Source organism: Ciona intestinalis, chromosome 4, assembly GCF_000224145.3.
Source record: "Ciona intestinalis chromosome 4, KH, whole genome shotgun sequence".
NCBI lineage: Eukaryota > Metazoa > Chordata > Ascidiacea > Phlebobranchia > Cionidae > Ciona > Ciona intestinalis.
The window spans coordinates 5,463,253-5,491,142 of NC_020169.2; the positions used below are offsets into that span (position 1 = coordinate 5,463,253).

General features: G+C 41.1%; 1 protein-coding gene and 1 long non-coding RNA gene across 4 annotated transcripts in view; one reads left to right on the forward strand and one right to left on the reverse strand.

Moving 5' to 3' along the window:
- Positions 1-27,890, forward strand: part of LOC100186792 (ADAMTS-like protein 1) — a 49,260-nt gene that overhangs the window by 7,991 nt on the left and 13,379 nt on the right. For 2 of the 3 annotated variants that reach the window (XM_026834147.1, XM_026834149.1), the window contains 14 exons: positions 2,242-2,368; positions 2,454-2,528; positions 2,645-2,817; positions 3,298-3,412; positions 3,937-4,072; positions 4,159-4,209; positions 4,621-4,834; positions 5,393-5,537; positions 5,986-6,070; positions 6,602-6,749; positions 6,966-7,449; positions 7,931-8,096; positions 27,147-27,369; positions 27,740-27,889. In XM_026834147.1, the coding sequence (XP_026689948.1) occupies positions 2,242-2,368; positions 2,454-2,528; positions 2,645-2,817; positions 3,298-3,412; positions 3,937-4,072; positions 4,159-4,209; positions 4,621-4,834; positions 5,393-5,537; positions 5,986-6,070; positions 6,602-6,749; positions 6,966-7,449; positions 7,931-8,096; positions 27,147-27,369; positions 27,740-27,889 (2,292 nt within the window). The remainder of the gene's footprint in view (positions 1-2,241; positions 2,369-2,453; positions 2,529-2,644; positions 2,818-3,297; positions 3,413-3,936; positions 4,073-4,158; positions 4,210-4,620; positions 4,835-5,392; positions 5,538-5,985; positions 6,071-6,601; positions 6,750-6,965; positions 7,450-7,930; positions 8,097-27,146; positions 27,370-27,739; position 27,890) is intronic. The other variant, XM_026834148.1, reaches the window with a different exon arrangement.
- On the reverse strand, positions 19-19,059 carry LOC113474191. Its single transcript, XR_003395834.1, has 2 exons — positions 15,088-19,059; positions 19-663 (listed from the first exon to the last, which is right to left on the reverse strand). It is a non-coding gene; the product is annotated as an uncharacterized LOC113474191 (long non-coding RNA).

The following is a 27,890-nucleotide window of genomic DNA, read 5'->3' on the forward strand; positions in this document are numbered from 1 at the left end:
TCTAAATAGCGCTGTTAATTGTTAAAACACGATAGAGAACTATTAGACATTGTCACATTACGAGCTAACGGCATATTCGTCTTTTCACACACTATATCTACATTCCCATTTAACTATTAAACTTACACAAAGACACCCAAAAATGCTATTCAGTGGTAATTGATAGTTGTATACGTATGTTTGTACTGTATTATCCTATGTGGCAACACTTGTTAAATTTTCACTCGGCAACACTAATTGGAAATGGAGTCAACAGATAAGGCCGTTCATATCCGCTAATTGCCTCACATTGCTCTTTCCTCACGGAAACCGATGTGGACGCTTAATTCATTGCATTGCATCCTTTGTAAATACGGTCAGAGTTACGTAATCTCCAAAACGAGCATAGTTTCTCATAGGCTACCGGCAGAGCCTTTTTACAAATCCCGCATACGAGATCTTAGATACATAAGAACATTGCTTTTTCTTAGCGCACTACTTGTACAGTAGGGTAAGGGGAGATGGGACACCGTTTCATTCTTTGTCGTATTCCATTTGATAGTAAACAAAGAACATTCAAATAATTATAAAACCGTATCCTTACGACTCCCATATACCGTTGTTAATTGTTTAAAACGCCATCAGGATATTTGGATATTGTGTGCAAAGGTGTTCCATCCCATCCTTCCCCCACGCTACCTTTATATATGGATTGTAAGCCAAATGCGCCAGCCCTTGATCCCATACTGAGTGAAACTGGTATCAGCAAGTCTTAACCTTTCAACAAGTGTTGTTAAAGATATGTCTCACTTTTACAAACCATACACAGCGTATAACATAAACACAACAAGACCATGAACGGTTGAGCTATGAACGTTTCGCAGTTACCTGCAGACAGCACCCGCAAATCGCATGCGGATTATTTAGGCGTTAATCAAGTAGAGTGGGGGTATTAGAAGTGGCACCAAACCAAACCAGGGTTTGGCTGTTAGGTGTAGGGGGAGTTAACTTGATATTCAGTTTCGCTTTTCCACTACGCGGTTTGTGTGGTCCTATTGCTCGTAGGTTGGTGATGAGAGGTCCGCATTCTTTATCGATAGATTTTAAGTCACCGAATCGCTACGTGAGCAGTGGAACAATTGAAATGTCTTCATTTATTTCGCTGTGGCGTGCGGCTATGAAAAGTGCGATAATGTAATCATCACTGTGTGATTATTTCCAGTCAGTGCGGTCTGCGGCTGTTAATCGACGACCTGGCCTTCACGTTGGGAGACAAAGGCTTCCTTTGTTTTGCACAGCTTACGCTGTTGGTGTTCCGAAACCGACATGTGTATTACCACACACAGCAGGTGTGAACATAATACAATTTACACATTGACGGTGACAGCCACAAGCTTGCTTTTATCCTTTCAATCATCACTGGTTGACCTTCGTCACACCACCCTGACGTCACGATGTACGTCATCAAATGGCAGGTGTTGTAATTACATGGCTTTGTCTGCATGTCACCCAAACCCAAACCTGATATATCATACGCAGACCTTCGTAACAATACCCATTGGACACGTCATAAATGTATAAAAGCATGTTTAACACACCCGGCTTAAATTTAAACTTTAACCTTACCACTGAACCAATGTAATTTGAAACTTAACAAGCGGATTTTAATCTTATCTTCGTCGTTAAGTTTTATTTGTTATATAGCATTTGATGTGCAGTAACATAGGTTTTCGGATGCGGTGTATGTGTTTATATGCGAATCGTGCTTCGCGTGTATTTATACGATACGATCGTGTTTCATACAGACTCCTATATTCTACCACATCGGTGTATTATGTAATGTTTACTCCCGGCGTGGCCTACTATAACGGATATAAAATCATGTTTGTTTCACGCTTACCGTCACGAGTGTATGGCCATGCAGCAGACCACCTGTCTAACCAAGCATGGTACATGAGACCCCAAATAGATTCTGGTATTGTCATATAAGCAATTAATCAGGGCCAAGCCTTGACGGGAACTCTGACAAGCAAGGTGGGAGAGTCTCGCCCCCGCGTTTAAGCTTATATGTGTTTGTGCACACGCGACTGTATACTAGCGAAATCGCTGTGGTTTCTTCTATTTGCACTGGGTAGAAATATTCGCGGTAAATATTTCCCTCGCGTCCTAGCAGCGCTTCTTAACGAGCCACTCATGCCCTGCCTGTCAATATGCATTGTCATTCTGCCATGTACATGACCCTTTTCGTTTACGACTTTCCAGGCAGTTGGCTGCGATAAAAAGCTCCACAGTGACGCAAGATATGACGTTTGCGGGAAGTGCCAAGGTGACGGAAGTACATGCCGGCTCGTAACTGGTTTACACCGGTTTAATCCGGTCAAACACCGCGGTAAGACCTTAATTCAAAGTCCATGTTTTGTACAAGGACGAATTTTTCACGCGGTTGTGTTTAACATTTCTCTTTTTTCTAACAGGCACCGAAGTTGTGATAACAGTCCCGCAAAAAAGCCGACACATAAGCGTGTCCGAACGTGGTTCAGGACATATTGGTAAGTCTAAATTTAGCTCCTTTTCACCAGCCCTGCACGTTAATATAAAATTCCTATATTGTCGTTTTGCGATGATCCGTATAAGCAAGCCATATTAAACTGTATTAAAATTCCAGGTCTTCTCTTAAGAGAGACTGACGAATTCGACATTTTCGTGCCGAATAAAACGAAAGACGAGAATCAGGGAGTTCTGGAACATTCTGGGATTGTAGTTGAGTATGGGTCGGTGGCTTCTGGTAAGGAATATCTTGACGTTGCCGGTCCAGTTCCCCAAGACATGAAAGTGCTCGTAAGTTTGAAAGCCCTATATATGCGACCGCAATATTAGCTTATTCGGCACGGGAAATTTATGATATGTACACTTGGTTGCTGGTAAGTTTCTTTGAACGTAACCTGACATAAGATCACAAGTTTTGATGTTTGATGGTCTAGGGAACCGTTATCTCGGTCACGACTGGTGGCGCCAAAATTTTACAATAACTCACAACACTCGTATATTACTGGGGATTTTATCTAGCCCGGATTTTGACAAGTTTTCGCGGTGTGGGTGTTTTTATAAGACAGGCTGGTGCTCAACAACCCCTTTTTAACCAATGAAAACGCACTCTCATGCTTCTGTAGTAGTGTGGGGTAAGACGGGACACATTTAGCACATAGTATTCAAATATCCTGGTCGTGTTTTAAACCGTTTAAAAACGATTGTAGTGCCTCATCCTTGGTCATCCAAATATACGATAACGATAATAGTGTTTCCATGCTTTTGTTGTAGGCGCTCTACGACGACACCATGTGGAAATATATCCGCTACGAATTCTATCGACCGTTGGTCGTATTTTGGAAACATGACGAAACATCTGCTCGCTGCCCCGTCACTTGCGGCGCTGGTGAGTAGTAAGGAGTGTCACGATCCAGGGCTTTGTCTTGTGCGTAACATGACGTACGCCTTATTGTGGTGAATGTTTTACAAGACAATATTTGACCGAGGCAAATGGCTACCGCCCACGACCGCTATAAATTCTAACACGCAGCAATATTGACACCGGATTGACGCAAAATAAGTTTTATTACGTCATACGCCACTGTAGCACGGTATTTGGCGCGCCAACCTCTAAGAAGTTACAGATTCAAGGCTGATCGCTGCTACCGTTGTGCGCGTATGTGTCCTTGGGCAAGACAATTAACAGTTATTACTCCAACTCAGTTGTCACTAATGGGTTGTCAAAATTATCCGTCATATGTTAAAAAATAATGATAAATTTTCCCCAAAACTAGTTACCCATAAAGTTACATAGGTGGTAATTCGTAAATGGATAGAGATGTATATAACAGAACCTTAACCCTATGTTATAACGACTGTCATTGCCCCGCTAAACAAAGATGGATAAGTTACATTCATCCATCCATACAGGAGTAACCTTCATCAAACCGATCTGTGTTGACATGGCAAGCGGAGAACAAAGAGATGACGAAGCTTGTCACGCTGAAGGTATAACCCCTCCCCTACCTAAGGTGTTTCGTTGCAAACTCGAAGACTGCCCGATCAGGTAAGGTACCACTTCCAGTTTTGTGACGTCATATATACGTCATGGGTCATGTGACGTCATAAATTGTTGTATTTCGTCTAGCACAGGTACGAATCTGGCCGCGTTGGATCGACGTTCGAATTCGTTCAAAGAGCCAGGTATCTATATCTCGCAAACTGGCATGCAAAACCCAAATATCTTGTTTGGGGGAGGGGTGGGGGGCTGTATCACTTTTTTTACTTATTTTACTTTTTATTAACTTGGGATTTTGCAAATTCATTTTTTTATTGAGGGCAACCGCCTGTGTCTGCCCTTGATGCCCGCCACTGATCGTAAGTATGATTAATATCGAAGCCAACATTTTATGTTATGATGTATTGCAAAAACGTATGTGACAACTGTATATTTCTATGGTTTCGTTGTAGCGCTTCGACAATGCGATATACTGTAGACAATTACACGGTAATACAGCGTAATACGCCATGGGGCCTGAGATTTGGCGAAAGTTTATAACCGCTAAATCTTTTTTATAAAATTAAAAGCAGCCGCTAACATATCTTCATATATAGATGGCTTACACAACCCTGGACCGAGTGTTCGGCTTCGTGCGATGGCGGGTTCCAAACTCGCACCATTTCATGCGCTGAGGATAATATATATGGTGACCCTATTGAAACGGTTGGAGACACACTTTGTCATAACGCTGGTATCCCTGTACCAGTTAGTCAAAGGCGATGCAACGAACATCCATGCCCGGAGTGGATCACATACCCATGGTCACAGGTGTGGATTGTACTTATTGGTTTACTATTCTATGTGGGCGAGGTCTTTGTCAAGAGCCTCGGATTTAGGTTAAGTTTGCTCCATTACCTCACTATTGTATATGCACGTTATATTCTATTTGGGTGAGGTCCTACAGTGATGCACGCCATGGGACCAGGGATTTCGACCAGACTTTGCCTATTACCCCCAAGAGTGAGTGGTTTTGGTATTAAGCCAAATGATTAGCCTCTTAATATAACGATATACCTATACTACCTAGAATATACCGTGATTACAGTTAAAATTCGTGCACCGTCTGCTAAGCTATACATATTTTTGTTCTCTGTGTTAAAGCGGTATACTCTAATCTAAATCTATATGTTGTATTTACAGAGTGGCTTATATTTCTTATATTTTATCTGCTTTATTGTCACATATATTTCCTAACCCTTCTATATGGATAAGGTTTAACCCAAATGCATGCTCTGTGATCTAGGCAATAGAAGAATTTATCCCGGAACTGGTTTATTTTTCACCGCATACAATTTACCACTACTTTACTTATCATTATTGTTTCAGTGTTCCGCTTCTTGCGGCGCTGGGTGGCGCTACAGAACAGTCCAGTGCCAAGGCTACGATGGAACTCCCGCATTCAAATGTAGTAAGATGACAAAGCCGATCGTTCGGCAGCTTTGCTTTAAATCAATGATGTGCCCCGCCCCAGGTATGGTTTTACGACAATACTTTATCAGTAATTATTTAGTCATTAAGGTATTTTGTCGCCGATATTTTACTATGTAAAATCTACATTGTCGTTTTGTTAACTTGGTGGTAATTTATGTAGGGAAAGTTAGGGGAACGGGAATTTAAAGGTAATATATATAACATCTTGCGCAGGAATACAAGATCATTTATTTATTTGGTTTGAAACAGAACATCAGCACATAGTATCCAAACATCCTGATCGTGTTTTAAACAATTAACAACGGTCTATGGGAGTCGTGGGGATACAGTTTTATAATTCGTTGAATGTTTTTTGTTTAGTATCAAATTGGACGAGAAATTAGAAGGAAAAGGTGTCCCATCTTTCCCACCCTATACTATATTATGTTAACACTATCCATCCTACCCTACTAATATATGTTATAACGTAAGCAAACATGTAAATACAGGTAGAAGAATATCTATCCCAACACACAACGAAACTTTAGCCGCAAGAGGGGTGCAAAGAGTTGATCTTGTTTTAAGCCGGCCGAAGTAAGCACTTTGTTATATATATGTATGATATGCACTAAATCAGGCTTACTTTCTAAGCCATATAAATTGCGTTGTTTATTATAAAAAGCTTAACGCTCGCTTGTCAAGGTTTTGTAGCAGTAAACAATGTACGAACTGACATTTTCTAATTCTAGAAAAATATTTCAAAATTCCAAATTTTGTATATCTAAGCTTATGTTGCCATAGTCACATATATAAGATAATGGTATTTGTAATATATCGTTCTTGAAAAATAGAGAACCTTCATTGATGTATGGTAAACAGCTTCTTTAGTTACCGGGCATATATTGTAATACTAGTTTTTTTTTTCCTGGTAATTTTATTACAGCAACGTTTTATCTGGCATTCAAAAAAATGCGTGAACAACATTTCTCGAAATTTGAAAATAAAATATCATTAAAAATTCGGCGAAACAAAAAGATTGACATCTGTAATATAATTCAATTTAAACTGGGGTCTTGAAGCTTCGACCCTTCTGTAAAAGCAATTACTATTCCCCACACTTTACAGTTGGATGACAGATACATGGGGGGATTGCTCCCACACATGCGGTGCCGGTGTTGCTACGAGAGTGGTCGCGTGTAAAGCTGCTGCAGGTGGAAGATTGGAAACCGTTCCTGATGATGAATGCGTTGGAGAGAAACCGATTACAACCACGGTAAGTTAATACAGTGAGCCTTTGTGGCCGAAGAGACGAAAAACTTTATTCATTTAGTAGTGCGGGGTAAGATGGGATACCGTTAGCAACTAAATCCCATATTTCCTGATCGTGTTTTTAGCAACCTAAAAACGGTCTTCTGGAGCAGTAAGATTGGGGTCTATAATAATTTCTACATTTCTTGATTTTATAACTTTGGTGTTTTCACTTTTGCAGCGATGCTCCATGGGGGCCTGTCGTTTAGAGGGATACCAAAACGCCCAAGACGACCAAGACGACCAAGCCGACCAAGACGATCAAGCAGACCAAGACGCACAAAACGACCAAGAAACCCAAGACGACCAGAACGACCAGGACGACCAAGACGCCCAAGACGACCAGAACAACCAGGACGACCAGGACGACCAGGACGACCAGGACGCCCAAGACGATCAAGAAACCCAAGACGACCAAGAAATCCAAGGCGCCCAAGACGACCAGGACACGGATTATTATGACACCGTTGATCAAACCGACCAAGAAGACGAAAACGAGGATGATTTCGAAGTAGTTGAAGATTTTGCCGCCTTTACCCGTGTTATATACAGCGCTCATAATCCTGTACCTGAGGAAGTTAGTGACGAATTCGATCCCTTGGATTTAGAAAACTACGAATGGAGGTTTAGCGATTTTAGCTCGTGTACGCCGCCTTGCGGCCGTGGTAAGTTGAGATTTGTGATTCCTTTATAAAAAAAAAATAAAATGTTTATAGTTCTATATAGGCTATGGGTCGAATATCAAAACATACATTTATCTCTTATGTAACCCCCTATTGACTTCTTGAGTGTAATATGTGGTTTTATCAATCTTTGCATATAAATAATACCTAATATTTTAAGGATTTCTAAAGCATGGATGTCGTGAGGATACGGTTTTATAATTCTTTGAATGTTCTTTGTTTACCACCAAATTGGACGAGAAAATAGAAGCACCTTACTATACACAGATACAAACAGTTTCTGATGTTTTGCATCCTCATAGGTGTTGATTGGGTTGAGCATTTCCGCTCGCCTTGCTCTGCTTGTATTGTGTGAGAATCGAATCCCCATAGTTGACCTCGGGGTTATCAATTTCATCTGTTTGGCAATACGTAATGAGGCGAGCGCTCAACCTCTTATTTAAATCGCTTTTTATTTTGACAGGATTCCAGTATTCGAAGCAGTTTTGCCACCACAGAGTAACGGGCGCGATGGTATCAGAAGACCGCTGTGATGTCACAATGAAACAAACGAACAAATCGCTTTCCTGCATCGGTGAACCGTGTGACGTCATCAGGTCAACTTTTAGCTCCCCGAATAGCAGCATGAGGTAGGAGAATTGACATTTTGGCAAGAAATTATTGTTTAGGAATACAAAAGCTTCTATTACGCTTTGTTGGGATAGGGTATACGCGATAAAATCTTTAAATATATGTTTTATGACATGAAGACGCCTTTTGTGCCTCAGTCAATGACGACAAAACTTCTTTCTATTTTGTTCTATTTTAAAGCCGTTTGTTGTGGATAATTAGTTGCCTTTGCTGCCCATGCTTTTTTGTAAATAAGTTAATCAAGTTTCCGTATCCGCTACCCCTGCTTGCTAAAAGGTTATGAATATTTAGACATCGACGTAATATTCTAGAACAATGTGCATATTGTTGTACTTGTATAGTAGCGTGGGGAAGACGGGACATGCTGGTATAGTAGAATGGGGAAGGTGGGACAGGTGGTATAGTAGGATGGGGAAGATGGGACACCTTTAACACATATTGTTCAAATATCTTGGCCATGTTTTAAACGTTTAACAAAGGTATATGGGGAGTCGTGATGATACGATTTTATATTTTTTTGAATTGTTTACTACCAAATAGGTCAAGAAAACTAAATAAAAAGATGTCCCAACTTCCTCAGCCCTACTATATTACCCTATGATGTGACTTTTGATCAGGATTTAAAAAGTTTGAAATCCTGAGCGCTAAGTTTGTGGATTTTAGTTGTTAAAATCGCAAGGGATTTCGGGGCCGATGTTGTTGTTGCTTTACATGATGATATTATGACATCGGTGTGTTTCGTTCGCCCTCATAATTCTCTTTTAAACGCTAAGGAACTACCGCAAAGTATTTCAAATGCAATTTTTACTCATTAACTTTAACCGCAGAGGTGTCTATTAATTACTCCGCCTGTCTTTAAATGAACAACACCCTCTAAGTAGTTGGATTTTCGTCATTTATTGTAGCAAGAGTCAATAAGTTACAAGTAACTTTAACAGATGGGATTTGCTTTGCGCCAAAATACAATAGATTTATTTCACCGTGAGGTGACAGGTGTCAATTACACAGATAATGTAACAACCCCACATGAACAGTCACCTCATTCTTGGGCTTTTTCGCGGTGGGTTGTTTTTTAACCCCTTTCGTTCACCCTTGTCGTATTCGAGTGCATTCATATGCAGAGGTGTCGCTCGTCTATCACCTGGCGTCGACATTTTTGTCGATATCATTTTAGATTCACGTTTACGTTCGCAACGCTACAAACCCGTAATGCCGCGCATAGTTTAACACTTGGCAATTTTCGAAATGTGCTCGGTATTGTAAATTTAACGTGGGTGTTGGTGAAATTGGATATTTGTCGCTATATTGAAAATTGTTTTGGTACGAGCCCAACTGTTAACTTCAGGTGCGGTTAATGGGCCACCATGAACAGCGTTTCAAGTTGGTTTTATGGAGCAGTGGGTTTAATTAAAAAACCACAACGTACTTGTGTCCGCACTTGGCTGCAGTAAGTTCCCATGTCGCTGCTCGCCTTGGAGAACAAGGGAAAAAGTTTGATTGACAGCTGTGCCCTTATACCGGGACCTGCTTTGTGGAAATCCATCCAACATTGGCATAACGTGATCCGTAAACTTGCCCAATACTATTTGCGCAGCTATTTCGCGAAGGCCAACAGCTAGTTTATCACAGCAGCAGGTGCGTGAATGTTTCAAACGCCACCACTTTAACGCTCAGTGGTTACAACGCAGCTCTGCAGTTTAACGTATTTGGTAAAATGAACGAGCAATTTAAAGTTAAGTATTAGGATTAGCGGCCATGGGCGTGAGATTAAACTTTTATAGAAGTTTGATTTGATCATCGGTTTCTCGTCGGAAACTCAATACTCGCGTAAGTGAAGTTCAGATCCGAGATAATTTCCAATCGGTGTACTGGCTGTCGAGCTGAGGGCATAAGCTGCGTGAATCACGGTGTAATGGTAATTGGTTGTTATTCAATCTACAAGCCAACCTTGAAATACTAGAAGGCAATTCGGCCTCAGCAGGCAGCAAGTTCAAAACTGTTTCCGAACCCGAAGTGTGCGCTGGCTTGCTCGCGGACAATCTTTTGTATTAATTTACACAAATCGGCAGACATCTTGGCGTCCCGGTTTGTAAGAGTGAAGGAAGAGTTTGTTGGGCGGCGGTTCCCGAATTACTCAGCGCCCAACCTTCTGACACTCGAGCTTTACTCGCATCTTCATAACGTAGTTGAAGGCCAGGTAGTGGTGTAGTAGGGTGGGAGAAGATAGGACACCTTTGGCGCATAATATTAAAATACCCAGATTGTGTTTTAAACAATTAACAACGGTCTATGGAAGTCGTGAGGATACTGTTTATTAATTCTTTAATTTTTTTTGTTTACTACCAAATGGGTCGAGAAAATAAATGAAAGGTGCCCTATCTCCCCCTACTCTACTATATGTTGTTGTGTCCGTAGTCTTGTAACAGTGGACAACGAAATTAGCGATTATAGAAGCTTAGGCTTATGTTCTTGCGCCCGGAGTGTCTCCTTTGGTCGAAAATCGGCTAAACGTCAGACGGTTAGTCCCATTCGTTTGATATAGGGATTTATTTGGCCAAATCTGTGTCGAATTTAATGCAAGAAACAACTTACAATATAACTAACATCGGCAACCATAAGCGGGCAGGAGTATTTTTGAATTCTTAAAATTCTTTGCTAACCCTGTCAGCCTATGATGTGGTAAACTACGCGTAATTAGCACGGCGGTATCAATTAGGCCTGAGCAAAATAACCGCGTATAATACAAGGGTGGTTGAACGTGCCAAGAGTTGGCTAGACTCACACAGCGTTGAAGGTCGCTTAGAAAAAGTGTTTTTTTCCGAAAATGTAAATTACAGCAGTTTAAAGTTATTTGCGATCGTATCTCGTTGAAGCAAAGTTGTTTTCTGGTGTAAGCCTTACTTGTGTAAGTTAACGTTGAGAAAGACTTGTATCGTTTAAGCCGGTTGATGCTACTCGCCAAAGGTCGCACGAAACGAGCTAAGTATTTTCAGCTGAAGTTTGCCCTTAACCAATCGCTCTGTAGTGGGTAAAAATGCCAGCCATATCTCACTCGAGTTCCGAAAAGCAAACGAAGCGAGGCGACGCTCGTTTATAAATGACAACTGGAGTCTATTTAACCCTGTTTGTAAATAGAAAGCGCAGGAACGTTAGTGTAAACTAGGCTAAACTTAGACGGTTTAGTTTACTACAGATAGCTGGGTATTTATACAAGTCAGTCTTATCTTAAAATACTAAACATGGTCGTTTGTATTGGCAGTTAAACTCTTTAGCACCTGCTTACTGTTATGTTTCATAAATACTTGTTGAAAAATCTCCTTTCCTTTGCCTATGTGGTGTTGTTCATTGGGGAAGTTCATTCTACCCACAGTAGCGACCAATCTGACGATGGAACTCAATCGCATGGTGGCGCTCGTGCGCCTGTCCGCATATCCGGTCTTCGACAACAGTAAGTTTGCTTTTATAATGGTTTGATCAATATTTCTTCACTATGTACACATTTTGCACTTTGAGCAGTGAAAACATTCTGCCTTCAGTTTCAGCCAAACGAGTTTAATGTAAAGTACCACTTTCTCGTCTCGCAGATTAATGACACTTGAAAGTGGGCCATCAGTAATGATCGTATTTAACGTTAAACCAATACATATAGGCCAATCTTGCTTATTTAGCAACGGTCGTGTACCTGTTCTCGTTTGCTGACCTTTTACGCTTTTACGAGCTTCGTTTTGTAGCTTATATCAACACAACCATTTCCAACGGGTCTGTTGTTTCACCTTTTGTCCTGGGTGTCTTGCGGTAAAGCGGATATTTTTTTCGCATATTCACAATGTGGGCTTCTGTCGTCACTATGATATATTGTGACGTACATCCTTACCGGCTGCACGCAGACCTGGGCCGAGTGTGGGGTAAGATGGATTGCGCAAGCACAAATATTAAAATATCCTGTTCGTGTTTTAAACAATTACCAACGATATATGGAAGTCGTGCCGATACGATCATATATATCTTTAAATATTCTTCATTTACTACCAAATGGAAAGGGAAAATATATTTCAAACATGTCTTGCCCATATTTACGATAAGACACTATGAGTCTACGTGACCGCATTCGGCAAACGGACAACAGGTGTGGTGGAGTGTGATTTACTACTGTCTTGTCGAGCAAATCCAACACTGGTTTCTTGGGACTTGTCGGTTGCTTTGATAGTTTAAACAATGTTGTATGTTCGTGCATTTATTGGCACCCTTGGAGGGGTCCAAAGTTCCACTTACGTGAAAAAAACAACGTCTTCGTCTTTTCCAAGTTGTTTTACCTCCCACCTGCAGTGATCTCATTTTAGACTTTTCCTCTTGGCCTCTTTGACAAAAACAACCTGTTTTTATAGAGTTTCTAATTGATTGCTTTTGCTGTTTTAGTTCTCTATACTCAAGCAGTAGTTTCCGCGGTTGCTGCTGTTTTTAACCGCGCTGAATTATTGTTCAACACAACGGTCCAGCTTTCCAGGTGTACTACACAAATTGTAGCATTTCCCGACGTATTTCCAAGCAGTAAGCTCGTTTGCGGCTCTTGGAAAAACAAGCTGCGGTAACGTCGGTGCTTCCGTCATAAAACTCAACGCCAGCAGCCCACAAAGTTGAACGGAAAGAAATTTCGAAAGTTTACAAGAAATTCCGTATATGGTTCCTTCCGATTACGTCATTGGACTAAAATAACTCGAAATAATTTTGCTTTATAAACCTGGGTACTACGATAACCTTTCCCCAAAGCAATTATTATAAGAAACAAACTAAATTTTGATACTCATTCAGTGGACTTATTCTCACATTTAAGGTTTAAAAAATTGCGATTGGCCTAATTTTTTTATTACTAAATTGTAAGGGGTGTTGGATCCATTCAGCTAAAACAGATACAGGTCCCCTAGCTAGCGTATATCAGTGAGTCGTAGGATCTCACCCATTTTCGATCTCTCCTAAAATCTAGACCCCTTAGTGTACCTTGGCGTAGGTCGTATATTATCTCAACCATATAAAATATAGAGTATAAAGTGCATCGGCACGTTACACTATCTACTGGTTGCATCAAACCCTAAAATAAAACTCCATACAATTGTATGGGGATCGATTTTGCGGTTATTGCCGGCCAAAATAAACAAGACTAGAGTGATATGCCGGCAGATCTCATTCTTAAATGTATAAAGTTTCAAGTCGCTCGCTACTTCAAATAGGCTTTGATAGATTTTAGGATCTGCTGGCGCCCGATTACCCAAAAGCGGAAAGTAATAGCACAATACAAACTACTGAAAATCGTAGTTCTGTATGAAACAAGATCAGGCGACGATTTTCGTTTGATTTTCGGATTTATTTTGACGCTTTACCAAGAAAGGCAGGAGTTAAAAACCGCCTGTGTATGCTGTACAACGTAATAATGCGATGTTTTGCAGACCACCAAACCGCCTTTGTACTTCCGCGTTTGCAATATGCGTTCCCACGTTCGAGCGGCATTTTGTTTTCTATTTTTACAAGGTCTCATAAATTGAAGCGAGAGTGTTAGATCGCGTGCAAGATCTGATATTTTTCCGCCAAAGCCTGGGCACAAAGTTCGCAAACATTGGCCTTCTGTTTGGCTTCACACGTCATACAGACCCCCCGTATATCGGTTAAGTTCTTTACTCGACCTAAATCATAAATCGTGCGCTTTAACGAGCGAACATAGTCACCATTGAGCTAATAGCCCAAGCTTTGAACTGTCCCCTGCCCAGATTTACTGGCCCAAGCCTAGACTGTGTATAAACATATACCCATAGACTAGCTAGTGTATTTTAAAGGTACGCAATCAACTCAATAAATTTCGTGTCTTTCTTTTTATTGATTTCCGAATCGGTTCGAGTCAAACCACGCCAATTGGGTCTCGAAATGCCATGGCATTTTGAAGTCGGGTCACTGACCGGCGTTTTGAATTTCTCTCTAGTTTTCATGGTGATTTGTGAAGTTTATGAGTTCGAATTTTCAAGAGTTTTCTAAAGCTAAGATTTCAAAATTACGAAAATCTTTTTTTTTTCGCGTCATTTTAAATACTTGTAAATAAAGTGTTATACGCTATGCGTGTTATCGGTATACTTGTGTATAGGGTATAAGTGTTTTGCGTTATGCCCGGTAAGTCAGTATTATGTATTAAGCGTTGTGCTTTATATATTTGTACGTCTTCGTTAGTCTGTTAACGTTTATTATAGTCAGTTTATTGAAGTGAGTGGTTTGGCAATAGCTACGTTTCTCGTTTCCAAAGTGATGTATAGCTTTACAGAGTAGCAGTTACAAGAATCGGTATAAGTGGTTTCTCTTTGTATATTTTAACTACATTCAAGAGCGCTTCTGCTGAAAAGATGTCGCGAATTGACCTATGTCCTTTATGTGCGTTTATGCGTTGACTATTGAAAGGAACGATGTCAAGGCCACTCGGAACTCTGTTTTCCTTTCCCGGCCTTAAACTAGGTGATATATAACCAACTCTGCTGCCAGCTGTTGCTCAAGAGAACTGCGGTGGATAATCGTCCCAAGCGAAGTTTGTTCTTCGCTTTGATGGTGCTAAGCAAACGCAAATAACAACGCTGCATTGGTTTCTGTTGGTAAATAAAAAATGATTAATATCTTGATATATAGCGATCTTAAAGCGCCAATATGTCACAAAGGTGTGAAATATGCCGCAACATTACGCCGAATGCAGCAGAACTATGTATGTGACCACTTTATCATACTAGTTGAATCTCTAGCCGTTTTTCCACAATAAATTAATCATATAGTAAGGTGAGGGAAGATAGAATGACTTCAGAACATAATATTTAAACATCTGATCTTGTTTTAACAATTAACATCGGTCTATGGCAGGTCTATGGGAGTCGAAAGGATACGGTTTTATAATTCTTTGAGTGTTCTTTGTTTACAACCAAATGGGACGGGAAAATAGAATGCATGAACGTCCCATCTTCCCCAAACCTACTATATTTACAATGTACAACATGTTTTTACTTGCATACGTTTCCAGTTTAACATTAAATCTAGTTAATTGCTATACTGGTTACTCGTTTTAAGATTCGCTGTCATTGTAATCCAAGTTTTTAACCCCATTTATAATGTATAACACAGAGGTTATATTTTCAAAGGTTCCCAGCTACATTGTTTATACCAAAACTTGTTTGCGGTTTTTATATTTATGTCACACTTTTAAGTCAAGACTTTTATTGCGGTAATCGATTTGTTTCCAACCACGAGGGGGGGCTGAGGGGACACCGTTGTTGGTTCGTGTTCACTTTTATGTTTGAGAAGGAAAAAAGTGAATTTACGACGCATTGTGAATCCAGACAGCAGCAGCCTATATTAACGGGGTATCGTGGACTCGCTATTCTGTGTGCCGGGGCACAGGTAGCTTAGGAATGTCAGTAGCGTTTACAGCTACAGGTATTTAGGACAGGTATATGTATATATGGTCAGTTTAGACAGGTAGGATTTAGTTATCGCTTAATTTATGTAGGAGCATATTTAACTTTTATTGAATAAGTTGAGAAAAAATTCAGTCAGTTTATTATGGTACATTTTAGTACCCGGTATTTCATGTTGAAACTGTTACTGTTGCGACAATGGTTTTCAATTGTCCACTAAGTACGTGTGATGTTATCGTGGTTGAAGGAAGTGATTTGCTGCTAGGCGCCCTAAATACTTCCTCTGAAAACATCGTTTCTGGCTCCGTTTGCTTTTCATTGTCGAAAATGGGAGACTTAATAGTAAAGCGATGGATTGGCTTCGAGTGCCTTATGTTGGCTACTGGCGATCGGTCAAACAAAGGAAAATATGTTTGTTTTGTTCGGACCAGGAACTCACGCTGATATAGGCTGCAGTTGGTTTTAGCCCTTTTTCATTTTTGAGACGTTTTTAATTTAGCAGCCGGTGTGTAAGGTAAATATCACGGTGAATGTGCAGCTAGAATCGGTCCAGTGTATACATACTATTCGAGGTGGAACGCACGTGTCGGTATGCAAAGAAACTGTCCATATACCCCAACACTGTAAGAGATAGCGCTTTTTACAGTCAGTTCCAGCCAAGGCAAATGTAACGTAATAGATGGCTCACGTTCACTCTATGGTCGCTTAGAAACCCGTCTTTGTCAACTTTGATCCGGCAATTTTAGCTCTAAGTTAAGCCCGTAATTGAATAACATTTAGACTCAAAATTGTCGCTGCCCGTCTTCGTCATCCAATAAAAGTCCTTGAATGAAAATATGCAGATTAGTTTGATCCTCGGTTCGCTTTGAAATAAAATCGAGCCTTTGAAGAAAAAATCCGCCTAATTCTCCATGGCGACTTCGCTGCGTGCATTCTACGCCCATCATACGAAAAATATCCAACACCGGTTCGACTCTACATATGCTGAAGTAATAATTTGCATTTACTAATTACAAATCAGACCTGAGAGCGAAACCGCAATTTAACGCTATGTGAAGCCGCCATGTGTTGTCCTGTGGATCTATAACAGATAACATGCAATTAGACGTCGTAGCATCGACGACGGCTTTCGCTTTTTCGCCGTGGAGTGTAAGCGATATGTTCGCCTTGTTAATCTTCCGCTTCGATTCCCTGCCTCGTAAACGCGGAACCCGTGTGACCACAATGTCGGCCTTTTCCAGTGAGAACGACGAAAGTCCCAGGACAATTCTAGTACACCGCATGACAGCCTAAAGATCTGTTATACAACGTCGCATATTGGCCCTACTTTTGCCCAAGTCCGCGCCCGATAAGCTACGACTTTGCTGCGGAAATTCGATCCGTGAAACTTGAGTTATAAATTGTTACACACAAGCCCCTAAGGTGGTGGATTGTTCTGTATGTGCTCTCATGTCAGACTATTCGCTCTATTTATGTACAAGCTGGTGAAACAGCAACCATAGAATTAACCTCGCGCAGCAGACAGCAACAATATATTGTTGAGATGCGGAATGCAACTTAATAGCAGGGGCGGATGGCGTTATCTTTAAATGTTATCAACAATAATTGTCCTTAAGACCACTGTGTATCAAGTCGACATCGACGACGTTTATTTTGTTGCCCAATACTCGGACAAACATGGATAGCTTTGCGGTCGTTAATCAGTAATCCCGACGCAATTGACAAATGAATCGTTTTAGATTTATTATTTGACTAAGTTAATGATTTAACAGCCCGGCGTAGAAGTTTCAAGGCTCCGATGTCATACATGGAACAGGTGGGCCCCGAACTCGTCAATTTCACTATTAAGCAGTTGAATTAAAAGCGGTGACTTTAAATTAGAAATTAAACTACAGCCTTGTGTAGTAAAGCTGAGATATTACACTTAACGCTCCCGGGGCTCTTACATAACGGAAGCACAATGGAATAAGCGTCTATTGTTCTGAGGGTAAAATGGTCTTGAACCCCTGCGTAAACAAAGCTAAATCGAGCGACTCGGCCTTCGCCCCTTATCCTCTTTTACAAAGCAAGCTGCCAACTGGGCCGACATAGTTGTCGCTTTACCCACCCCAACACCCCGAATCTATCACATATTAGCAAGGTGTTGTAATTGAGTGACCGGTTTACATATTTGGTAAAGAAGCAACATGTTATGCGTTGCATGGGTTACTTTGTTACGCACTATTTGCGCTTCGTCATACAGCTCGCTTAATAAGCCGCAATGCGAGGAGAAAGTTATTCTTAACCAATTTCGGAACCATTTCAAATGGACCGACGTCATACTTTAATCATTGTGACGCATTATGTAACTCTAGTTAACCAAAGTAAAATGGAAAGTCTTTTTATTTATACCCGGCGTCGCATTAATTCGTCCTTGTTTACTCTCTCGTCGTGAAAACATTAAGATTCTTAGACCGGCACGTCATTTTTTATCCTCTAAATCACTTTGTCGAATTATTTACTCACCCACGGTAGACCAAAATTAGCGACAAGTTTTTGTTGGGGCAAGACGGGTAACATACCCACGTCCCAATTAGCCCAAGCTTGCCCGAGATGGTAGGTCAGATAAAACTAGTTTCATCCCTCAGTGGGCACCGAGCACTCTCTACGTCACCCAGTAACTCAGCTTGTGGGACATAGGCATGCACATTCGCATGCACCGTCTCTTTTAGCTGTTGTGTTTTTGTTTCCTTTTCCGACGCCAATTTTCGGCGATAATCCGACTACTACACGCATGGGTGAAGTGGTGTATTCTACTCGTTGGTTTACTACTTTGAGTGACATACAAAACACAAAATAGTACTTTGGTTAAAGACGGATACTGTTACCATCTTAAAACACACACATTTCCTAATCGTGTTTTTAACAACTTGCATCGCTTTTAGAGTGGCGGGCTATGGTTATATAATTCTGTAAAAACTATTTGTTTACTACCAAATGGGACGAGAAAAGTAAAAGTCGCCCTATCTCCCCCACTCTACTATATAGTAGTAAACGTCACGAACCAATTACCTTTAAAAATCCAGAAACGTGCCTATAGAACGGAACTTTCGCCCTCTGTCCTGCCAAAGCGTCGCCAGTCTCATTACGAATGATTCAGCCCGCCCCTAAATGTGAATTATCCACGAGGCTGGCAGTTACTATAAAGGACTCTCATCTTTCGTGTTTGTTTTACTGATCCCTTGGATTTTCGAGCTACTCATCGGCCCGGAGTAAATCCTTTGCCACAAAAGCATCGCAGTTTTATGATTGAAGAACCCGCCCTATCTATCACCCCAGTAGTAAACCACTCGCGTACGAAACGTGGGTTCGCAAAACTGTCTCCCGGGTCTCTTGTTTACAACTCGTACGCCTGAGTTGATACGAATTGCGCTAATGCTTTCCTATTTAACACAACGATAACCGTTAGCACGGCGGGAAAATATCCCGTTCTGTATTATATTGTAGGGTTGGGTAAGATAGGACACGCTTTATTTTATGTTCTCGTCCTATTTGGTAGTAAAATAAAGAATATTTACTGATTTATATAACCGTATCCTTACGATTCTACAAGAGTGTTGTTAATTGTTAAAAACACGATCAGAAAATATGCGATTTCGGTGCTAACGATATCCCATCTTGCCCAACAGTAATGTACTTTCATTGTAAAACAACCATAAGGTCATATAAGTTTCAAAATCAAGTTTTGGTGTTACGTCACAAGCCATCGTCCGCGTCAAATTACGTCATAGCACAGAGTATCATAATTACGTGGTTAAGACGAGCATTGGTAATTATACCTTGGTATTTCGGACTTCCTGCTCTGCGAAGTGCTTAAAGCGTATCCTATGGTCTCTGTTTTTACAGTGTTGAACCCGTGGTTGGTTATTGCATTCGTGTTTCAACTTTTGGCAAATATTTGCACTTCCGTTTTTTAAGTTTCAAGAGTTTCGAAAAATCGTGGGGTGGCATGTTACGAATTCCAGTGAGAACAATGTCCCTCCTGTCGCCTTCGACAGTGTGGGTATTGTTCGATGGGAATTATAACTTTAATTGTCGTATGTGCCATATCAAGAGCTTTACGGCTGACGTGTATAGAAGTTCGCGGTTTAATATTTACTTTGTCGCTAAAAGGAGAAGTAAACTGCCGCCCTTGATTCAAAAGTTGCACAAGTCGCTTCTTTGTCACAATACTGTTTACCAGCATCAGGTCGTCGTAAGTTCAAATTGACGACTGCTTTAGTAGCGGGGGTGTAGGTCTACAATACAGAGCATTAGTTTTCGTTGCAAGTAACCCGTGACAGTAGAAAGTCGGCCCCAAACTTACCCGGAAGCATTGTGGTTGTTTTGCACATCAGCCACTTACCTGAATACGACCCACAGTGCCAAGGGTGTCCCATAAGCTTCTATACGTCATTGTTGTGACTTGCCCTGACACAAACAGTACGCGGCCGCTGAGCAAACGTCGTCAACCCTTGTGGTTGGAATAAATACGGGTCCTTCACCGCAAGCGTGTTTAACGATCGAGTTTCCCATTCTTAGAAAGGTCGAGGTAGCTTCAGAAATATTAGACTGTTACCCTTGTGTTGAAACTTCAACCCTATCACCCACTACTATCGTTTTAATCGGCCCACCTTTTTCAAAGGTCGCGTGTGGTTTAACACGTGTAATTCATATTCATTGAGATACAGTTATGCTCCGTAGTCAAAGCTAGACCCACATTATCGCCTACTTCAATTTACCACAGTTTTCCAAAAATAACTAAACTTTTTCAACAACTAGATTGAAATCGGGAGGAAAAATTCGCTCATGATCCAAAAAGTAAGCGAGAGAACATTTAGGAAAAGCTCGACACGTTACTTCGCATTAGTATAATATAATAAAATACAGTTTGAAGTTATAGTACTGTGGGGTTGGCATGGTATAGTAGAGTGGGGGAAGATGGGACCCTTTTTAGCACATAATATTGAAATATCCTGATCGTGTTTTGAACAATTAACAACGGTCTATGGGAGTCGTGAAGATACGGTTTTTATAATTCTTTGAGTGTTCTTTGTTTACTACTAAATGGGACAAGAAAATAGAGTGGAAAGGTGTCCCATCTTCCCCCACCCTACTATATATACTGTGGGCGTCTAAGACCCATCTATCTTGCTGGTCGTGTTTCAACAATTAACAACGCTTGTAAATATTCTTTGTTTACTAATAAATGGGTCGAATAAAAAATTGGCCATTTTAGCCCGTTTGGTTCCGGTTCTAACCCCTGATAGCTTGCATACAAGTTTGATGTATGCGAACTTGTCTGTTGTCTTTCAAACGGAATTACATTTGTGTACGCAAGTTGTCAAAAGGGCGTTCTGTCTCGCTAATTTACAAAGCATGCATGACACAAAGCGTTATTAATGCACCTTGTGCAATACAGCGTGTATGGCATGATGCATATTTTAATAAAATACAGCTTGAATAAGATGCTGGTTTAAGTAGAGAAAACGCAGTGTTTGGTACTATTCGTTGACACATGCTTTAAAAAAAAGATTTAAACTTTTTTTGTGGCAGTTTATTTAAAAGATTTTTTATGGCAGTACATTTTAAGTTTTAAACTAATAGAAACTTAAGCCACACAATTTTAAAAGCCATATTATAAGCCACTTGTTTTAATTATAAAATTATATGATAATTTAAAATAAAGTTACATAGTAGAAACCAGAGTCCACTTTGCTCCGCCAAAGAAAACATAAAAAGTTTAAGATAAAAGTTGTAGTGTAAATTGTTCTGTACCGTACCCACCAAAGTCAAATGGTGACCCAGTTTAAAATCGTTACCCAACCAGAGGTTGAGAAGCAGTGGTTTTATAACGATGATGGGTAAGCTTGTCACGCAGTGTTAAATAAACGATGCGGGTAGATGTGTTGTTTTATTTCTGCGGATTTACTTAAAACTAGGGAGGTTGTCGCCTTATGGCAAGGTGGCCGTGATGATGGATATCTGCTTGCTGTTACCGGCAGGTGCGGGTTCTCGTTTGTGTGTTTTGTTTCGCGTTCTAAGGAAACAGCCGGATACCTCCCAAAATACGTTAGCCGCTGATTTCTCTCGTGCAGATTTTTAACTGTCCAGCTCGTCCCACATTCCGTATCCAGTTACCCCCAGGTCTTAGATTCCTTTAGTTGGTTTTAAGCGGCTTAACCCTGCGCAACGCTTAAGGGTCCCCTAACCGGAAAAAAACGGCCGGGTGCAATCGACTGCCGTGTAAAAATTGTCCTGTTCTTACCTTTCCGTAGGAATTTGTTTTGTAACGGTTTCGCAATTACAGTGGTCACTTATTTTGACATACGACGCCTCGTGAATCGGGTAAACTGCAGTCGAAGCAGCGCTAAGTAATTAAATGTTTGTATACAAAGTTATATAAGACTTAAAAAAGCCAGGTATTGTCCCCAACAGGCCCATCGACGTATTTAGATTGATATCATCTTATAACTTTTTTTGCTCTGAATAATGAAGTTGCTTATACTAAAACTTTACTGTTAATAAAACCGTGTAACGTAATCCCCTAATCTTTCTGCCATTTTAAAGTATTGCAGTAATCTGACGCTTAGAGGTTAGTCCAACACCACGATACTCAGTATAAAGTATTCACTGTTTATGTCAAGATTTGTAATATTGCTGTAAATTGTTGTCTGAGAGGATAAGACTCGGAAGTGATTAACGCCAAAGGTTTAGCACCATTGTACACGCTTGGCCGAGCAAGAAGCACTTGGGGGTTGGAGAATTACACAAGCTACTAAAATAACAACTGCATCACCGGCCAAAAGAGATGATACGACGATGAAGAAGGTCCACAATTCGCAATCGCCGTCTACGGAAGCAATAATGCGATCGTCGGAGCACTCGCTAGAAACACTCGAGCGCCTACAAGGATCCTTAGTGGGTTTAGATTACTATAGCAGCCACGTATGTTGTTGTTGCTATCAGCCAACGTTGCCTGTGGCTTGCCCGGGTAAACTGGGCCATGACGTATCCTCTAACCGCACTCCACGTAGTAAACTTTCTTTCGCTCGCCGTCGTCATTTGTGGAATAAAACGCGGCCAAACCTCGGAACCGATCCAGATGAAACTGTTAACATGCAGCGCGAGGAAAGACGACAAGATGCCTCAACGTCACGTGGAATCACGTCACGGCTGCCAACCGAGGACCAGCTTCATGCGAGAACTTTGTTTCCGCGCACAAAATGGAAGTTTTCAATTAGCGGCTCGCCAACTCCGGAAGTAATGTCAACGCATTGTACCATGAGCTCGCCTCAGACTCTTGTGCGGCGCCGGTCGCATATAAAGGCAAGAAACAATAGTCAGACTTCAGCTGTTTTTAGTTGGAAACCCGCGTGGCCAGCACCACGTTTTCTCAGTTATTTCATTCTTCTTCTTCTCGCTGTTTCAACATACGGTCTCCCAAACAGGTAAGTTCCGTCAAGTCACAGGGAATTTATTCCTTCGTCTGAACCCGGTGGTTTATGAACAAAATTTGACGCCAAATCAGTTTTATCGTATCGTTGCGTACGTGTAAACGACTTGTCATCGGTAGCTTTTATTCTATTATATGTGGGTAAGGTCTAGAAGCGTGGCATGACAAGGGGCCTGAAATTTAAGACATAGTTTGCCCATTAAGCGACAAATTGGTGCCAAACACCCCAATTTGAGCAATGGCTGTTAATTGTCTTGTCCAGGAAACATACAACTATTATAGTATTGCTCCCAGTATTGAGTTTTGAACCCAGTGTATTTCGGCTGCAATCGCCTGAACAGTGAAGCCTCGGCGCCAACGGTCACTTGTAGTTGCTTAAAATGAATTTATCATCCAAGCAAGGTTCAACTAGTTTACGCTCGATGCTCCACGTCAAGTCTGAATGTTTGCGCTTTTGTTCGTTTCCAGTTAGCGGTCAATTTACCTGATTATCCTTAATTTGGAACTAATGGGCGCAAGTTTCTAAATTTGCCACGAGACACTAATACGTGTCGGTAGTTTGTTCCTAAAATAGACGTTCTGCTTAAAATAAATAAACTAGATAATCGATCTACAAGTACGGAAACAATCGCGGGAATCGTGGCCGATTCAGCACAAATTTTATAGATTTGTCTGTAATTCTTTGTTACGTCATATACTAAAAGAACAAAGAGCTATTGATGACGTCATTGCGCGGTTTTTCGCGTATGTGGCCCTGCCGGCCGTTAGCTTAATTAAGCGTTTGAATGGGCGTTGTTTATTTCGTTTTGGAATGCAGCTAATTGAAAGTTATGGGTAGGAGAATCGATGTTATACATACAGTCATTAATGATCGTCAATTGCTTCACTTATATTAATGTGACGTGAATTGAGCACTCCGCTATATTTAGTGTCTTCTACGTAATGTAATCCCATAATAAGGCAAGCCCTGGACGGTTTCATCCATTCGATGAACTTTAAAACGGCGTGAACCCACCCAGACATAATAGCTCTTACGACATCGCTAAAAACGCGTCCTTGAGATAAATGTAACTTTCCAATCCCCACTTGTAGCAAGAGCGAGGTGCAAGGCATGTAATTTATGTCTCCTTTGCAGCTTTATAATCTAAACTACTAGACCAGTTATATGCGACAACAATTTTAAGGCTCGAAATGTAACACATCCCGCTTGCACTTGTGTTCAGGTAATTAGGGCTAAGGTGACTTGAAACTGAGTTACATGAGCCCTGCCTTTAAAACTACCTCTGCGGCTTTTCGAGTTTTGATTGTTGCCAGTTTTTGTTTGTTTAACTTGGCGAGTCCGGTCGAGTCACCTTAGCTTAACCAAACATACCTCACGCCCAACGTCGGATGCGGGGCTTCGGTCACACCGACTTTTCAAGCCCAATTAGAAACCGAACATTCGGTTGTAATGGGAACGGTGGGACCAACCCCACACCGCCTTACTCATCCGCGCAACAGCCATGCTGGTAATTGTGTGAGGACAGCCCAGCCACGAAATTGCGAGCCCATCTGAAGCGATGTTTACAGACACTTAAAACCAGATACCGTTATCGTAGTAGTATCAACGCCGCTGCATTCACGGCATTGCTCTGTTTGCTAGCTGTCGACGTAGGAGAATACCTGCCCGGCTAACTAAACTTGGCTCAATTTCGGGTGCTCACTTCGGTAGCGGAACAAACAATATTTATTTGAAAACGCCTCAAACAAAGGGGCCGTTGTTTCCTTCAAGAGGATTTCAAATTGAATTTCTATTGCTGGGTCAAACCCTTTGTTTATCGTGGCTATAGCTTTGATTCTTAACCTGATTCCACCACTTAGTAATTTCCAGAAAACGTCCACACCATTTTGATAGATTATAACTAAGACTCGCGGTATTTTGCTCCGCTTTCAGCCTATGATGCCTGTCGAATTTTCATCTTAGCACAAAGAGCAACCGTTTATAGGCTCCTTAATACCAGATCCGAAAATGAGTTGTCCCGCCCCCTGAATCACCAGTGTCAGTAGAGGTTGTAACGTAACCCACTAACAGGGTAATTTGCTTTTGAAAATGAGTCACTGACCACTCCTAAGCTTCTCAAGGGTCAAACGCACTACTTGTTTGGGTACTACACACGTTCCAATTTGCCCTTACGCTTATCGCCACGGGTCAAAAGATACCCAGCCGATAGGCCATATACGTGCCCTATGTTTTAAGTACCTTGGACAAATCTTTCCTCTAAGGGTCAAAGGAGACATGCGATTACGTAGTAGGTGGTATTGCTGATTTAAAGTTGCATACAAATAGCATTTTAAGCCAAAGGGATCCTATTTTATTTTTCTACCCTTTCTGCCAAATTTTTACGATGTTTTGTACCGTATATATCCCCATCTGACAAGAGCCGAGGACGAATCATATTTTATGTTTCCACCTTTTTGCCAAATCTTAAGATTTTAAAATAACATTGCGGGGACGTCTCATTTAGTCTCATATGATAGTTTTCAACTCTTTATAAAAAGCCAACTGACCTTTCCTAAGAGGGCAAACTCTTCCACACTTGCTGCTTAATTGCTTGCGATTCAAACGCTGTTTTAAAACGGTTTCCTTTGGAGAGAACGAATGAGTTTTAGAAGTGGGTAATCTCAAAAAGTGCGGGTCACTGCTTTTATTTGAGACTAAACCCATTTGTTGTTTTAGTGCAAACTTTATGACTGGACAGTATGCTCACAAACACCGGGCAACCCCTCGAACCCACCGTGTAGGATTATTGGCTTTCTCAATGCTTTTTAGCGGCCATAACTAAAAATAGTAAAAAATAATCGAAACCTGTTTCACGGTAAACTAAACCCACGTCCGCAATCCAATTAACTCATAAAACCGGCCTTCGACCTACATCCATGAGAATATAAAAAGCACCTGCATTTCTGGGTTCGCTAAGAAAATTTGTTATGGTTTGGAAAGGCGCTGCTGTTTTCCTCTTATGCGAATTACCATATTTTGTTGAGGCTGCTGTTACAGCTCGCCATGTTTGGTTTGAGTGACGTTTGGAGAAATTGTTATATGCAAGTACGTCATACGTGCGCTCTATACCTATATATTGGTTTAAGATTGGGTTAAGTTTAATACCCTTATGCTTAAGCACTGCTTGTCTAGGTTTTGATTAATTGTTTCTCCACAATGATATCTTATACACTTGGTACCCGCAACCATGTTTGTACGGCGTTGTTTGTCGTGCCTATGACGTAATATGCACGTAACAATGGCCACGCTTTGTCGGTAGAACAAAAAGGAAAGTTTTTTCGACCGTCAATGGCGGAATTTGGTCTTGCTGCGGTTATTTCGCTTCGTTTGTTCAATAATTTAATCGGGCGTGAACGGCAGATGAAACAATTGCATTTATGTTTTGTCTCAATGGCACATTGTGTTCGCCAACTCGTTAACCCATACAGAGAAAACATTTTATCCGTCGGCGGCTCTTTTATTCCCGGCTGGGTTAACGGGGCTTAGGGAAACATGACTCTAAGTAGACGGATTAGGTCGCTGTTGGGTGTCATTCCGCGCTTCTTTTCAGACCTTTTCAATGTAAATCTATATCTCAAATCATGTTTGATACCTTTTACGAGACGAATGTTGTTGTTCGAAGGCGCATATTAGGCACTTATGCCCTTTTAAACCTCGCGCGATAACATTAAAGCGTCTCCAAATCAGTGGAAACTTTCTCATGGTTCTAAGCTGGGCCAGCCGGAGCAAAATATCGAATTATGAAATATAGAACGTTGCTGTTAAGCTATTTTACGTCATAAGCGTGTCAAATCGATTAAGACAACCGAATATGGAATACACACGCGGTTCTATAAACGTAATATAATCTGTAAAAGATCTAAATCGATTTCCCCAAATCCTTGCCCTGACCTCCAATACACGACTGTTGGATTAGGAGTCGAATCCAAATCTTGGTCAAAAGTTCTAAACATTCTTTTTCCTTATGTAAAAACTTTAGAAAAAATTTTCAATTTTTTTAACAATTTTTCTTAGGTGAGATCTTCGGCATATTTTTTCATTTCTTTTACCGACTTCTTCTCAGGTTAAATTTTGAACAACTTTTTAACGATTTTTCTCTTAGGTGGGAACTTGGGCAGTTCGGAGAGTGCAGTGTTACGTGTGGGCGAGGAGTCCAAACACGAATGGTGGAGTGTCGGTACATGCCTGAAGGTGTAGACCAGTCTCATGCATCAAGGGGGGAGCCCAGACCCGACCTGATGTGCCCATCTCCCAAACCAGAATCTGAAACATCGTGTTCATTGGTCGCATGCTCCCCGGAATGGGTCCCGGAACCTTGGACTAAAGTAAGTAATGTGTACATGAATACATGCGGTAGCACCCTGGGTGTTGTATATGGTAGGGTGGGGGAGATGGCTTCCACAGACCGTTGTTAATTGTTTAAAACACGATCAGGCAATTTGGATATTATGTGTTAAAGGTGTCCCATCTCCCCCCACCCTACTATGTAAATTTATTCGGTAGCAGCCTGGGTGTTGGGGTAGTACGCCAACTCAATGGCCTACATCCGAGGTCCCATGGCGAGCCACACTGTTGAGGCTTCAATAAATGGAATTTAATAAAAGAAGATCTTGGACTCAACATCGCTACAATCGCTACAAACTCAAATTTCTCTTTAAATGCCGTCCCTTTAATCCCACTTATCTTTCACTACAGTGTAGTAGAACATGCGGGCGAGGTGAACAGGAGAGGGAGCTAATGTGCATGCAGAGGTTGGGGACTGGGGAAACTGTGCAAGTTTCCAAGGAATATTGCTCAAGGAAAAAGCTAAGCACTAAAAGAAGTTGTGGGTTGAGACACTGCCCGG